At 37.5% G+C, this 16,735-nt stretch overlaps 1 protein-coding gene across 1 annotated transcript in view; it reads right to left on the bottom strand.

Moving 5' to 3' along the window:
- Window positions 1-11,410: 11,410 nt before the first annotated feature.
- DNAH8 (dynein axonemal heavy chain 8) overlaps window positions 11,411-16,735 on the bottom strand; it is a 116,433-nt gene continuing 111,108 nt past the window's right edge. Inside the window, 5 exon segments of the mRNA XM_039697688.1 lie at window positions 11,411-11,703; window positions 12,163-12,284; window positions 15,368-15,557; window positions 15,648-15,800; window positions 16,320-16,476. Coding sequence (XP_039553622.1) covers window positions 11,416-11,703; window positions 12,163-12,284; window positions 15,368-15,557; window positions 15,648-15,800; window positions 16,320-16,476 — 910 coding nt within the window. The 3' untranslated portion in view covers window positions 11,411-11,415.

The raw sequence follows: 16,735 nt of genomic DNA, 5'->3' as shown, positions 1-16,735 counted from the left end.
CCCAGGTACGGCCCGGCCCGGCCCGGCCCCGCCCGACGGAGATGCGGAGCCGCCGCGGGCGGGGGTCGGGAGCGCTCAGGGCTGTGTCGGGAAGGGAAAGAAAAAAGTGGAGGCAGCGCCTGTCCCCCACCTCTTCAACTTCTTATTTTGTTTTATTATACTCTGAATCTGTTCAGGCTTGGGCATTTTGGTGACCTTCATGCAGTTCGTGACGTCCGAGTTTTATTAGGTTTAATAATAGTGAATGCAATTATGCGTTTATAACCTGAATTTGCAGAGCTGCACGCAGAGCAGATCAGAGCTTGGTGTCTAAGTTGAAGACGGGGCACAGGTCAGTTCCGGCAGTAGTAGAATGTGTAAATCTCGAGGATTTAGAGTACTTATTTTCCTAGCAAAAGAAGGCTCTGAATCTACTTTGTGCTAGATTCATATTACTGTTCTTATTTATTCACTTTGCACTGAGTGGTAGACCTAAACCAGCATTAAAGCACCTATATTTGGTGACATTCTACACCAGAATCTGGAAGAAAGCCATCAGAGCTAGAAGGAAAGCTGAAAATTGAACCAGGAAGTGGGGAAAATATTTCACATTGGTCAGTTAGATGCAGCTAGACGATAAACAAGTTAATAGCTTAAATATTAATGATGTGTATTAATTTCAAATACAACACAGTATCAGTCTGATGCTTTGGAAATGTAACAAGTTAGAGCATTGATGCTGTGAGGTCATGAAATCCCTCAGAGTATGAATTGCCAGGGCAGTCCTTACATCTCAACAGCTAATCCAGACAGAAAGTATCTGCCATGGTGATTTGGTTGACTGAAGGCAGAAAATATATTTTCTTCAACTTTTCTAAAATGAAATAAAATCAAGAATTTTTTAAAATTAAAAATTACTGCCTTCAAGCCAGACAACGGAAACCTTTAAAATAAAGACAAAGAAACCTCTTCCACCTGGATAGCACTGCCAGCCTTAGCATGGTGCACCTATTTCACATGCCAATCTTTACTGCTCTCTATTGTTTCTGCACCAGGCTTATTAAGTTTTCCAGTTAAGACTTCTGCTCCTGAGATGATTCCCAGCACCTGTGTGCAGCAGAGGGCCAGCTGCTTTTCCAGACCTTAGTAGACTCATGCCTCCATTGAAAGCCTCAATCAGGGCTACGATGGTGACATATATCCTGTTGGAAGCAGGAATTTTACTTTGGAGATCAACTCTGCTATCCAGAAATAATCCCAGGTAGCTCTTCAGGCTATGATGACATCATACCAGGGGATGACGACCAAGCAGCCAGGCAGACTATGGCTAACTATCACAGCTTGGGGTACACTGTGTACCCTCTACATTATCCTTGTGGGTGGAGATGTGCATGGCTGATACCATGAAAGGATGAGTTGGCTGAAGGAGGAGGTGCTGTGGAGATTGGATGGTTCTGTTTGGGCTTCAAAGAACGCACAGAATAAAGAAAAGTTATATAACAAGAACTCTGAAAGACACCATGGCCAAAAAAGCCACTCTTGTCTTAACTAAGGGACATTTAAATATTAACAGGCAAACTCATGCTAATAAGCTCAGTGTAGTACATGCTGCTGCATACATGACTACATTACTCATTTCCCTCTTTAGATCATGATATACAGAAGGTGGAGAAGGGGTACAATCTCATGCCAGTCTTATGATTGGGCTGTGTGCAAGCAGGGCAGAAATGTCATCTGGTTAGGAAGGACCAAGGAGACCACTCATGGGCTACTCTTTCTCGTCTCTTCTCCCTCCTCCCAAGCAAGGATGCCTTTATTGGTAAGCTTCTGCACACAATTATTGTTATTGCTACTATTAATATCTCTATTGCATCAAGTGAATTTATCAACCTCAATTCTGAATCTGGATTTCTATTGCTTCACTAATAGAAGCAATAGATCTGTTGGTCTGTGATAGCACAAGTTCCTCCTGTTCACCACAACCAGACCGGCTACTATTAATATCTCTATTGCATCAAGTGAATTTATCAACCTCAATTCCGAATCTGGATTTCTATTGCTTCACTAAACCACACTATTCGTGGATCTGTGATAGCACAAGTTTCTCCTGTTCACCACAACCAGACCTACAGGGTTGAAACTTCAGTATTTGTGAATCTGTGCTCATGGAAGTTCCTAGTGAACATGACCAGACTTAGGGCCAAGTTGGTTATAACCAGAAATCAATCCCAGCTGCACTCAGACCCTCTGATCTCTGAGGACCTGCTGGAACACAAGGGAGTTTATTTTCTTGACAAATTTCTGTACTCTTAACAAAACACATAGACTAGTGTTATCTATGTGAATAGAGGAAAAAGCAAAGTACATCAGAGTAAACTCTGAACAGGTGCATTTTCACTGTAGCCATTAAGAAGCTATTATCACAAGACTAAACAAATCCTGTTGACTGAAATGACTATATTAAGAGACAGGTAATTTTCCTAGAGAAGGAAAAGTATTTATTCAATAAATTCAAATATTTTTGGTGGGGAAATACTATTGAAAGTTGTCTCCCAAACCTGGGTCTGTTGGATTTTTGTTACATTTATTCATGTTTTTAATAATATTAAAATTTAACTTGATCTTTTATCAGTGATTATGCAAGAAAAGAACAGTTTGAAAGTAAGTGAATCATTAAAATGACACTATCAAAGTTTGAAAGGAGCTGGGATCCTTTCAGTTTGAAAAATACCATGCAATGAACTGATGTTGTTTTGTTCAACTTCAGAATTTTGTTTTTTGAGGCAAGCACTTCTTTTCCTGTAGCTGAAGGAATTCAGATGCTATTTAATATGCAGGACTTTGAAACAGCTCTCTTGTTCCCTTACCTTCCATCTGAACCAGACTCTCATGTATTAAGGAGGAGCTGCCTTGCAGTTACACTGCAACACAGGGATTACCGTCCTTCTATGACCATTAAAGCATTCTTAATGCAACTGACTATGTTTTGAGGACAAAACTGCATTTCGAAAAAGTCCAGTGGCTCTATCAATAATCTCCCCTGATAATCCCTTTCTGTGGAGATGGCATAAACGTAACTGCAGGCAATACACAAAGCCTCCTCAAGGGTTTGGGCTCTGTGCTATCTGAAATTAATTACCTCTGGACTCGTATATTGCAGAAAGTAACATCCCTGTCCCACAAGACTGGATGCTTTGTCTCTGAAACTTTCTGAAAGAAAAAGTCTGTGTCACAGAGAAATTGCACGTTTCTGCTGTGACATTTGCTGAGTAGCAGACATTTTCCTAAGCTGCCATGGGCAGCATCCTAAGGAATATTATCACTTTTAACTGCAAGTTATGCACTTTGTACTTCTCCATGACCAGGAACTACTGGCTTTTATAAACATCATCTTTCATAATAACTTTGTTTGGGATAGAGATATACTCTTGGATCTCAGTGCAAATATATCTCAAGTCCTAGTGGGATTTTATTCTTTCTACCTTGTACACGTATATATAAAGTTGCAGAGTACAGGGTTGCTGACATCTGGAGAATTAAGTGTTTTCTGAGACTCATGATTTAAATGAAAACTGGAGGGAGTGGCTGCCCTGCACAGTGGCTGTACAAGTGTTACCCAAGTGCCTGAAAGGCAAGAGCCATTTGCTGTTGTGTTTTATACCTGTAGTGTCCTGCAGCAGTGAATGTGCTTTGGCTCAATTTTTCTCTACAAAGAGGAACTTTCAGTAAAGATCTTTCCAAGCTCAATAAAAGCTAAAGTGTCTGAGCTGAGAACAAGCACCTATGAAGTAACTCAAATAAATCACCTAAAAATTTGAAATATGTGCTTAGGAAAGGAAGAAAAAGAATTTCAGTGTTGAATCATTGAATTTGAATGATGGAGTTTGAGTGATTTGTGGAGTTGTAACTCATATCAATACCTTCTTAACCAAAATAAAAGTTTATCTTACTGGAATCCTTCTGTGGGCCTCCTCGGGAAAGAAAAAAATTGTCTCTGAGCAGGATTACGAAAATGAGAGTTACAAACCTATACACAATAATTGCAATTACAGAGCATTAGTGTTTAGAAAGAGCATTTAGTCTTGGAGCTATATATACTTCAATATCTTTAGAGATATTAAATTACATTAATTGCACCTTGAAACCTGAACTCTGGGTTAATTTATACTTCTTAGCAAAACTCAGAATTATCTTATTTTGAATCAGAACATGACTACTGAAAATACTTATGTGACAGATCACTGTAAAAAAGTTCTAAATGTTTTTGAAGGTCATTAGGCAGCAGGAGAATTTCTTCTGGTTGCTGACTGTCATACACATTCTGCATTAAATCTCAGTAATTTTAATTTAGTTCTTTTAAGTACTAATTGTTCTGTTACTTAAGTTACCTGCCCACACATAGGAGAATGTGCTCGGTTCATGAAATGTCTCATGGCAGCTCTGCAGGACTGGAATGCAGGGGTTAAAATCAACCAGCTTTCCATAACTGTACTTGCAGGCTCAGAATGAATGAACATATTCTGTTGCTCACTTGTTTTTCCAGACATAAAGCTGTGGTTGTAACAGACAACTCCATTTTAGCTATCAGACACTATTGGCTTGTACAAATTGGACTATATGTTTCTTGATGATAACAAAGAAATGAGTGCAAATAATTTTTTTTTTAACTTAAGTTTTGTAAATTTACATAACAAACTGAAATTGTTGTATCTACTTTTGGAGGCTAGCTGCCTTGTGGAATTTATTCGGTGTAATGATTGCATACAGGGAATTATTTAGATGGGTATTTAATTTCAATACAATACAGTTCTCTATTTTATAAAGAAGAAATTGATTGAAATAGTCTCCTTAAAATGTTGTTGAAGAATTCATATGACTGTGTCAATTTATGAATATGATCCAGTCATTCCTATATTTAAAAATCATAGAATTATAGAAGTGTTAAAACTAGTTGCAGTCTTGTAATATAATAGAAAATAGCTTTTATTATGGTTCAAATTTCTTAGCAAAATCCCCGACTCTTATTTAAGATTTCCATATTAAAAACCACTGTTCAAAAAACTGTTCATAATAGTTTTTTGGACTACAGAAGGCTGCTACCATGATCTAATACTGGTAAGAAATTCTCAGCAAAGAATTCAATTTCTTTCCTCAGTTTTTACAAGAAAATAGGAAGCAATGACCCACAGGACAAAGGAAGAAACTATAAGTTGTATTTTTATTAACTAAAATTGATCGCATCTCCTTCTTTTGTTGTAGTAGCTTTTTTTGCATGAGGAAATTATTTGGAAATGCCTGCATTCAATGTTTTACCACCAAGGGAAACCTCAGTACAGAAGAGGAAGACTGCCATGGACATATTGTGCAATGATCTAATACTGGTCTTTTCCAAAGAGAAGGAGAGAGCGTCTGACTGCTCTGCTGCTAGATGCCTCATAGGTAGAACCTGTGTCCCCTCAGTAAAATGCTTCCCAAATGCTTAGACAAGAATTTAGTTGCTTTTCTGCAGTATCTAATGTATTTTTGATAAAAATGTCTTTTGAAGAGGGACAGGATGTGTCTCTTGAGAAATAAAACTTTATGGTCTGGCATTTCTTATCAAAATATTCCCTGCACGAACAAGTGAAATTGGGAACCTGTTTCTTGGACTTCCCATGTGTTATCATGGCTGTGACTAAAGAGAGAGAGGGGGGTACTTTTTGGGTTAAATTCTCTAGATTGTAATTATACAAGTTTAATAGCTTTCATTTCCATTTACATGCCAATTTACGTTACACTATTTTGACTTTTGTGCTTAGCGGGAAGGAGATCACAAACTGCTCATTACAATGTCACTGAGGCTGTTACTTATCACATCATAAACATTGCCCTAAAAAGAGAGGGTGACCCTAACCATCCTTCATTTCCATTGCTATCCAGCAGCCTGCTCACAGGTCACCTGAAGCTGCAGGGACAAAGGCAGGTACCTGTTAAAAGCAGTTCTCTGAATTACTGTGTCTGTAAGGCAAATGAGCATTCTGTCTGAGTGGCTGTTCACAGAAATCCTGCTTTGGTCTGGTCACAGAAATCTCAAAGCCAGTAGACTTTGAGAAATTAATATCTGGGATTTTAATCAGCTAACCTCTTGAACAATCACTCAACTAACTTGAATATCAAACATAACCATATAAATTCTGGCAGGAGGAACTACTGAGTAGAGAATCTATGCAGGAAGCTGCCGTTTACCTATTAAGACATCCTGCCACAATTGCTTGGGAAAATGAAACATAAGGTGAATTGAAGGAGTTAGGCTGTTGATATTGTAAGACATTTCAAGTTGTAGAACCACAAGGAAAATCCAGGAGTTGGGACAAGGTTTAGGAAAAAGGCAAGGAGTCAGAGAGGAAATTCTTTAACTTTAAGTGAGTCATTTTGTCCTGGAAATAATAAAAGGCAGTGCTTTTCTAATATTTAGAAAGTGGAATCAGATCTTCCTGGAGCTGAATGAGAGTTAGGTGGAAAATACTGATAACTTCATGTTAATTAAGGTAAATGTTTGCACTGATATTAAGGAAGAATTTTGGACAAGATCTCAGTATTTATGAAAAATGACAAAATATTCTCACAGGAATAGTGTGAAGAGTATCTTGCTTCATTATAAAGGATACAAAAATTTAAGGCAAATTTTAAGATTAAACAGCAAGGTAAGAATTAAAGTCCTAAAAAACTAACTTTTAAACTGGTGGGATGCAATACTTTTGACACCTGGGAACATGAAGATAGTGGAAATTGGATAAGTTTGGTCTTGTATTCCTGGATATTCCTTAATTACTAGTCATCTAACTAATACCTTGGTTGAGTCATTCCTTTATTAAATAGTCAATGCAGTAAGTCAGAGACTGTTCTGATGTCCCCAATGATGTTATCAGCATAGAGTTATATCAAATAAATTAGAAATTGTAATGGAACTAGAGAGGCATAGAAGTGAGTCAGACATGCTAGCAGTGCCTTACTTACCCTTGCCAATATCTGCTATATAAAAATCACAAGGTATTTCTGTCACAGCATACATTGCAGTTGAGACAGCCACAATACACAGAGTATCACCATACAATGTCAGAAAGCTCCAACCCACACAGAGTAACACCATACCACCTCAGAAGGCTTTAGGTATCTGCCCATATAACACCACACTACTTCAGAAAGCTGCAAGCAGCTGCTCTTCTCATTCTTTAGCCCAGCCTTTTATACCTCTCATGTTCATGCACTGCACCTGTGTGCCCTCTGTTCCATTTGGTGATTGCTCAGTGCACCTGGGCACTCCATGGCTCATTCCTTCAATGCTGCTCACCTGCTTTTCACAGCTGTACCCACTGGGGATGAGGCTTGGCCACAGCCCCACTCCCAATTACCACAAACTGTGTACCTACATATTTCTAGTTTCAGGCTTTCTCTAGCTTTGACTTTTATCATGGACCATTGCTAAGTTAAAAAACAGTTTTCCTGAATTTCTAAGAATAATGTATGGCTCTTGGTGCTCTGAAGGCAGTGCTAATCACTGGAAAAGACATGGGATTTTAGCTTTTATAAAATTAGACTCACCTCAGGAATATCCTCTTTGTGTGATACACATGCAGGTACCAACTCCGGCAAAGTTTGGTGAAGTATTGGTCATGTATAGGAGTATAAATAATAGCAGTGGCTTCTGAAGAAATCTGAATGAGAGACTTGTCACAGCAATGCAGTTACACTCAAATTTTCAAAAATCAGCAGAAACATCAATATATTTAAAACAGCACCTTGCACATTCAATACATTTGATTTTCAGTATTTGTCTCAAAAGAAAACTAGTTATATACTTCTGCTAGACATTCTGCAAGACTATCAAAAATAATGTATTAGTTTAAATATTAAGAATAAATATGGTCAGTGAATGAGGTTACTGAATAAGAAAACAGTGGGTCATGGCATAAACTATGAATTCTGAAGAAATTTTGATTACAGCTGACCAGAATCTAGAGGCAGAAACAGAGGGTGTAGATGAAGAAAATGATTCCATGGAATTAACAAATCTTTCAAGTTAAAACTTCGCTGAAATGTTACCTTCTTGAAACAAGCTCATTCTGGTCAGTGGTTTTGTGAGATTTAGAAACCTGGGCAGAAAACAAATCCTCCCCCTCCTGCCATTCACAAGCTCTTTTCCATAGTTTTTGTTAGTTCTTAGCCACTGTCACATAAAACCTCATCACACAGCCAAGCTCCAGGCTTCTCATGAATCATCACCGAAGAAAAAGTCCTGTGAAAAGTGAGTATCTTGAGGTACCAGCAGATCAATGGCTCCCAATGAACGTGTCCGTTCTAAAGCATCAGGAAAGAATAGAAGTGCCTTCCCTTATCTCACTGGCTTGGATTACCTCTGAAAATCAGAGTAAAAAAGTAGGAGAATTCTTCTGGGTGACACCAAGGGAGGAAAGAAAAATGCATACCGTGAATGCACTCTCTAGCCAGTTCTGGACATGTTCTTCTTTACATTCTCAAGCACAGACCTTCGTGAGTTAGGTCTTCTCTCATAGAGACTAATTAAATGTCATATTTCAAGTACTTGTATTTTCTTGATCGTCTGTTAAATATTTGTGTTTTGCTGACATGGTGCTCCTTTCCTTGTCAGTTTAGGCACCACAACACTGTCTCACAACTTTAACAGCAGTAACTTGAATGGCAAATCAGCGTTAAAACCTTCAGAAAGTCATTCTGTTTCATTACTTAAAAAAAAAAAACCACAACAAACTGTGTTAATTTAAGACTTTGAATGCTTATTACAATATTCTGGAGGTATAGAGGATTTCTGGGAGTGCAAAGTCTTGAACTGAGATCTTGAATTCCTGTAGATTATGACAGCTGGGAGGAATGGCTTGTGGTTCAAGTAATTAACTGCAGCTCTTTAGATGTTTGAAGAGCTGGCTGTAAACAAATTAAGTATAAGAATCTATCCCACATATGACCAGGACAGGAAAATACTTCATAAATATTCTTGACGCATGCAGAGACCAAAAAAAAAAAAAAAAGTCTTCTGAATACCTAGTAGATTGTTGCTATCACAAAACATAGATTATTTCCATAAATTAACTGAAAAGCTCTATCAAAATTAACATTCACTGTAACCTGAAAAGAGTGAGCTAATGCATGGTATTGAGAATGGAACAAACCCCTAGACAGGCTCAGAGAAGATGGGAAATAGGGATTGGATTCTTGACAAACACAAAAGAGATGGTCTCAAGAATCTGATGCAATATATGATATAGCTGAGATAACAATATACAGTTCATCTCTATTTTTGCTATTATACTGGATGGAGAATAAAATATCTTCAGTGTAAGTTATGTAACTCAGCACATTAATTTGTACTTTCCCTGCTATTTCCCATATAGGCTTTCACTTGTAAATGTGTCAGTGCACAGCTTCCACCTGTGGAGGCATTCAAGGTTACACACTGTTTCTCCATGGTAATTAAGCTAAACGGCTAGATCAGGAGAAAAAAACATCTAGGAATGAATACACGTAGTTCTTGTGCTGGTTTTTGGATATTAACTGGTTTCCCCTCTGCCCCTGCAGTGACTATACTGGACGTGTGCAAGAACATGGGAGGGGAAAGAACCAGGGCAACTGACCCAAACTGTCCAAAGGGATATTGCACAAACATGATGTCATGTTCAGCACCAAAGACTTTAGGAAAGAAGCAGGATAAGGGACATTTGTTCTCATTGAATCTGTCTTACCAAGTAACCATTATGTATGCTAAGGCTCTTCCCAGAAAGTGGCTAAACATCTGCCTGCCAGTGGGAAGCAGAAAATGAATTCCTTAATTAAATTTTCCTGTGTGTGCAGCTTTGCTTCACTTATTAAACTGTGTTCATCCTGGCCCCCTTGTTTTCAGCTTCTGATCTTGCAATTCTTTGCCCCATTTTGCTTGGCCAGGGCAGGGCAGGGCAAGCCACTGGGCACTTAGCTGATGGTCAACCCACCACAAGTTCTAACATCAATATTGCTATTACTTGGGGAAAAATCTTTTGCAATTGCAAAGTCAGATTTTTTTTCTTCCTTTTTTGTAGATGTAGTTCTGTGGCACAACTTTCAAAAATACATAAAAACCGTAAAAGTTATCCAACACCGGCAGGTTTCTTGTATTTGAATCTAAGTAAATCTATAGAGGAGAGAGAAGAAATGTTTTACTTAATTGCATTTGGAGATCTCACTTTTTGTTACTCTGCTCATGATGTTGTGTCTGTGTATTGTTATTTCCTGTATGCCACAGACTTTCTGCAAGAGGGTATCCCGGGATGGTCACCTCCAATAGAAAGCCATAGGACCCCAGCAGGAGGAAGGGCCTTTTATCTTCTCAACTGATGCCCAGGAATTTGTCAAGTAGTAGCTGCACTTTGCCACAGCAGATGCATTTGAACACTCTTGAATGGCAAAAGGAAAAACAGTCCAGTCATGGGGTGTAAGTGAAAAACTGTGTTGCCAAATAAAGGTATCTGAAGGAAGAAGCTTTTTGGAGATTATTAAATAGATAGTGTAGGCTGCATATCTTGTTTAGTATTACATAAATAGAATTAGTTTAATACTAATTATGTCTGGAAAACTCATGGTTATGATATTCCTGAGTATCATCGTAGAATAATGCTGTGAGGGTCATTTCAAGGATTGCAACCCACACTTTAGAGCTACAAGAAAATGCAGACAAAATAATTATACTTGTAAATAAATCTGGTTCTCTAATTTTAAAAAAATCCATATTTAGTAGTTGGAACTGTTTTACTTCTGTTCCCACACAGCTAAACTGGACAGAAAACACACTGGCCTCCATCAGATATTCCAGACACAAACATTCCTGGTGTAGTTTTGCTTAATCTAGATAGTTTAACAAGAACAAGTAAGATCTGAGAAAGCCCAAGCAAAAAATATGGATCAAATATATTTTTCCGTCATATAGTTTCCTGGAGACTCACAGAAAATAAGGTGTGTATCATGCAGAATCTAGGATTTTAAATTTGTATCTAGGAGATTTTAAATTTTGTTGTCATCATACGTCACTGAAACACAAGCTAAAAGATCTACACGTGAAAAAATGTAAAAAAGCAAAGTTTTTCTTTTTGTAAGGTTTAATAACATTTTATTTGATGTTATTAAAGCAAATATCCATTTCAAGTAATATAATGCATACTTCAAAGACGACAAGCAATGAACTTATTTGGAAAGATTTACTTTAAAACCATCAACAAACAGCCAAGGCAAACTGAATTTGCTGAAAGCAGAGAAAAATCATCAGTAAGCCAAGACTGAAATGCAATTTCTAGTATAATGGCAAGTATTCACCAAATAAAGAGCAGTAGAAGAATTACACATGTAATTTGTTACAGGTGTCACATACTCTTCTGCCATAGTGGGAAAAACAGCCTACTTGATGTCACAGAGAAGAGCCACTCCTCTCAGAATCCAGTGGTCTGGAGACTTTGCTGTCTTTAAAAATACCTCTGTAATAAAGTTCAAATCTGTCCTCTTGGGCTTCTTGTAAAGAGGACAAACATAGAGCCTGGGATCCCTAGGTCTGGTTGAATCAACAGCAAACATATGGAGTACAGGCAGCTGGACAAAAAGAATCTTTGGTGAAGACTCAACAAGTATGCTTCTTCGTTTGTCCCAGCCTGCACCTTCCAAGTAGAGCCCGTAGATATAAACTCCTTCCTGTGTGAAGAGCAGGCAGATACATCACAACATATAAAGCATAATAATTTTCTTAAACCATTGAAAAACGTGTATGTTTTATAGTAAAAAATATCTGACATTTAATCTCTTCAAACGATTTCACTTTAAACTATAATATAATCCTTTCTCAGAAGACAATGCTACTGAAATGGAGGGCAACAAAAGTTGTATAAAGTCTATATACTACAACGTTTCATGTAAAGTTTACTATAAATTCCAAAAATTAACAGGTGGTACAATGAAACAGTTCTTTAACTAAATATTTTTCTAATTTAATTAATATCTTCATACTTGGTATTTGGCTTTTTTGCTGAGGAAAAACATTAAGGTGAAGACAGTAGTAACTTTTTCCTCTATCAATCCAAAATGACTGAATGATAAATAACATAAACTAAATACCAAAATTAATACTGAAACATCTTTGCATGCCATACATACAGAAGGAGGTGATATGATTTCTTCTTTGGTTAGCTTTAGCACATCATTATGTACTGCAACTTTATCTAAAGCCCAGTCTTTATGTGCTCGAGTTGCTTCTTGTTTCATTGCTGTCAGGAATCCTTGAGAAATTAAGCCAGACATTTAGTATTTATCTCACATTATAAAATAAAATCTTGCTCAGTTATTAGCATGGTTCTGCACTGAACTTACAGACAGATAATCAGACTTGTATTGAAAAAGGAGCATCCTGACTAATGATAGCAAGCTTTGGGACCAAAATAGGAACAAGTGACAGAAGTGGCAGAGTGTGCATTATACCAAGAAAAATATTTTTAAACAGCATGTACTTTTATCTTCTATTAAATTACTCCATTAAGAAATATTTGGTCAGGACACTGACTAACAAATTATCATAAGGCAATCAACTACAGGATCTATGATAAAGGAGTCTTTCAAGAATTTCAAGGCAAACAAGTTATCCATTGTGTGAGCTGATGTTTATGTAAAGGCAACTAAGCTAAAAGGTGGGGGTGTTTTAAATGAAAGAAGTAGAATAAATTTTATTGGTGGAAAACAGAAAATATATGTCTGAATATGATAATAAAATAACTGCGTGAGTGTGGGGAATCTAGTCAATGCAGTGCCTATGAAGAATGAAAAATGCACGTTTTTTTAGGGGATAAAAGTGTGTCAGACAGAAATGAAGATAGAGGATGTCATAACTGAGCAGCCAGTTAGGTGATTTTTTGAGCAGTGTTTCAAACAGACTTTACAGAAATTTGAAATAGGAAGGAAGGGTTTGAGATGCAAAGGGCTCAATAGTTTAAGCACAGATGACTCAACAGCCATGAGGTTTGAATGTGTTATAAAGGAAAAAGCTGCAAAAATAGAAACACTAGTACCAAATAGTTGTTTCTGTGTGTGTCAGAAGATAACAATGAAGTCATCAAAAACTTGATATCTGCTTTTTTAAACTACGAGATGAAGAACTGCTTGGAATTGAGAGTCATAGAGATCAAGACAAAGAAAGAGAAGTTAACATAGGGAACTGCATACTTAATAGTGAATTTCCTGGTGAGCAGTATTAAAAATATAGTCTGATACTACAAATATACTCACCTCATCCCTGCCCACAGCACACATTTTGCACTTAGCAAACCTCTCTCTAGCTGAAGGACTACTTTTGGGTTTTTTTAACACAGAGGTTGAAGCAATAATAAAGCTCAAGACCATCTATATCTCAGGTTTGTTGCCTATTAGGCTAAATGTTTTAGTTTACCAAAAGAATGTGGTCCATTATCTTCTTTTACACCACTGTGAGTGCTGTTTTTGAATCATCAGAGATCAGTATGCTTATTAGCTGTGCCACTTATTATAAAAATGATATTTTGACTGGCATCCCAATACTATCCTTTAATAATAAATTCTATGTACTCCAGCACCTCAGTTGTTTCTGAAAGTGACTCTAAAATAGACTTTGGTATTAGTACTTTTTACAGTTCTGGCAGTAGGAAGGCTAGTAAGAAAAGAAGTATCACAAAGCAAAGGTAACTCATATAACATTCAATAATTTCAGAGGTTAGTTCAAATTAAAAGAAAAACACAAAAAAAAACCCCCTCATAGCTGTCACACATAAGTTTCTTATGAGAATTTTGTATGTGTAGTTGTATAGGCTGAAGGAAATTCTCTTAGGAACACACACCTCATAAGATAATGGGGTTTTTTACTCATGGAGATGATTAAAATTTGTTTTTCTTCCTTCTTCCTCTAAATGGTAAAAAATATCAAGCTATAACAGATAATGATCGATAACGTTTACTTGTACTTCACAGCATATCTTTAATGGACTTGAAGAAATTGTGAAATGGATACATCGTAAAACTACATTTTGATGATTCTTCATGAAAGACAAAGAACTGCTATAAATTCTGGTACTATTCTATTCATAGAATCATAGAACAGCCCACATTGGAAGAGACATGGGAAGTTCACCCAATCCACCCTTTCATGGGAAAGGGAAGACTAGATGAGATTATCTAGCACCATCAAAATTACATCTTGAAAACCTCCAGAAAGGGGGCCTCTACCATGTCTCTGATGAGGTTGTTCCAGTGAGTGATTGCTCATACTGTACTGTAAAAAGTCATTTTGTTGCTACTGTAACATCTTACTCTAGATTAGAGCTCTTCCATACTCACAATTTACAGTTTGAAATGAGTTAAACAGTTTCAAACCAGAGAAAAATAGCATTTTCTTTAAAAGCTGTATCATTATCATTAAGTATACTTTCTTTAGAAGTTGTATAATATCATGCTACAATATGTCAGCAAGATGAAGTATTTTATTTATTAACCATATGTTTTCCTTCTTGTAATATAAAAACTGTGGGTTTGGGTAAGACTAAAAGATCAGAGAACCACAGAATCACATAGAATGGTTTGGGTTGAAAGGGACATTAAAATTCATTAAGTTCCAACTCATCTTTCATGGGCAGGGTCACACAAAAAAAAAATAAAATAATTCCACTAGACCCAGTCCAATCCAACCTGGCCTTAGACACTGCCAGGAATGGGGCACCCACACTTCTTTCTTCAATCTGTTCCAATACCTTAAGCCCTCACAGTAAAAAATTCTTCATAATATCAGTTCTAAACCTACCAATTTTCAGTTTAAATCTGTCCTTCCTTGTCCTATCACTAAATGCATAAATGCAGTTGTGAAAAGTTCCTCTCCAACTCTCTTGTAGCCCCCTCTAGGTACTGGAAGATGCTGTAAAGGTCATCCCCAGAGCCTTTTCCCCCAGGCTGAATGGCCCAAACTCTCTCTTCCTGCCTTCATAAGAGAGTGCTCCAGCCCTCTGATTGTCTTCATGGCCCTTTGCTACACTCGCTCCAGCAGGTTCACATCCTTTCTGTGAGGGTCAGAGCTGGGTGCAGCATTCCTGGTGGGCTCTCACCAGAGCAGAGCAGAGCAGAGCAGAGCAGAGCAGAGCAGAGCAGAGCAGAGCAGAGGGGCAGAACCACCTCCCCTGCCCTGCTGGCCATGCTCCTTTTGATGCAGCCTAGGCTAAGGCTGGCTTTCTGGGCTGTGAGTGCTCATTGAACCCATTTTTCATCTTGGCTCCTGTGACACACTGACAGTATAACCATTAAATTACTACTATTCAGTACATTACTACTCAAGTATTTTCAGTAGCCTTACCTTGTGGATTAAAGAATCCAGTTATCCAAAACACCTTTGGTCTTCCTTGAAATATCCAACTAGATAATTGAGCATTTCTCTCCAGAAGTTCAGTAAACCAGAAACCAAGTGTGGAAGACTCCCAAGATACTCTTCTCCATACTTGAGGGATTCGAGCATCATACATGTTATCAAGTGCATCTCTTAAATTCTGAAAGAATTAAATCATATTCAAAGTAAATAAATCAATTTAATAGTTTAAAGCACAGTATTCCATATGTAGTAGAAGTACTTTACTTGCCTCACTCATAACAATAGTTCCATCTATGGCTAGTTGCAGATCATTCAAACTGGTGCGGACAACTGTGATCACCTTCTGCATGCGGTCAATTTCTTGACGAAGAAAAATATTCATAGAGTTAAGTGCTCCCATTTTAACTAAACGAGCCTTTACCTAAATTATAAAAGCACAGAAGGAATTTAGTTAAGTCTAAATTGTTGAAATGCCATTGTAGTATGCAACATTTTAATTACCCGTGTGTTCAGAAAAGTAAATATTAGATTTGTGTATTATTCAACTAACATGTACCTCCTTAAAACTGCTACAGTTTTTTACTTTTTGTCTGATACTACCCAATTACTCATGATTTTCCTAGAACAGGACTTTACCCAGAAGGCCCAGGAGACTGCTATCACAACATGTCAAGACTGATTTTTTCTGTCTTCCCAAGTAGCTTTGGAAATCCAAGCGTAGTCTGCCCAACATAGCTCCATGGCCAATTGTTAGATGTCTTGATTTTAGATAAAAAAATCTTCATGCCAATTCAGGCTGGCAGCAATAAGGGTGTTAGTTCCTTACTTGAATCTGCTACGATTTATATGATCTTCCGTACAATTTGGTGTTTCTTTTTTGGAATGTGTAGTGTGAAAACTCAACAGAGAGAACAGTAGGACCAGACTAAGGTTAGCTTGCCTCATGAGGTATGTAATCTGGAGGAAGTTTCTCTAGCATGTCTTCAGCCAAACGATAAACAACTGATTCACGAGTTTCTCCAGATCCTCCACCACTTTCTTTCGGCTGAATGTTGGTAATAGTATCCAGAACATCAGCTGATGTATTTTTCTGGTATCTGAGAGGATGAGGAGCATGCTATAAGTTACATAGAATTTTTTAATAGTTAATGATAACTTTGTAGAAAACACAAAAACCAGTGGGCCATGAAGTCAAATCAAAGCTCGCACAAAACTGGTTTCCTTTGCATCCTGCACCAACCATAATACACTGATCATGAAGTTTTGGTTTACCACAGTTGTAAAGAATATGAACTTTCCTCTTCCCTGTTATACACTTGCTGTGTGTCTAATTCGGATAAGAAGGAGGTCTGCAAG

The sequence above is a fragment of the Passer montanus genome, unplaced genomic scaffold, assembly GCF_014805655.1.
Source record: "Passer montanus isolate IOZ18808 unplaced genomic scaffold, ASM1480565v1 scaffold12, whole genome shotgun sequence".
In the NCBI taxonomy this organism is placed as follows: domain Eukaryota; kingdom Metazoa; phylum Chordata; class Aves; order Passeriformes; family Passeridae; genus Passer; species Passer montanus.
This window is presented reverse-complemented; position numbering and strand designations above follow the sequence as displayed.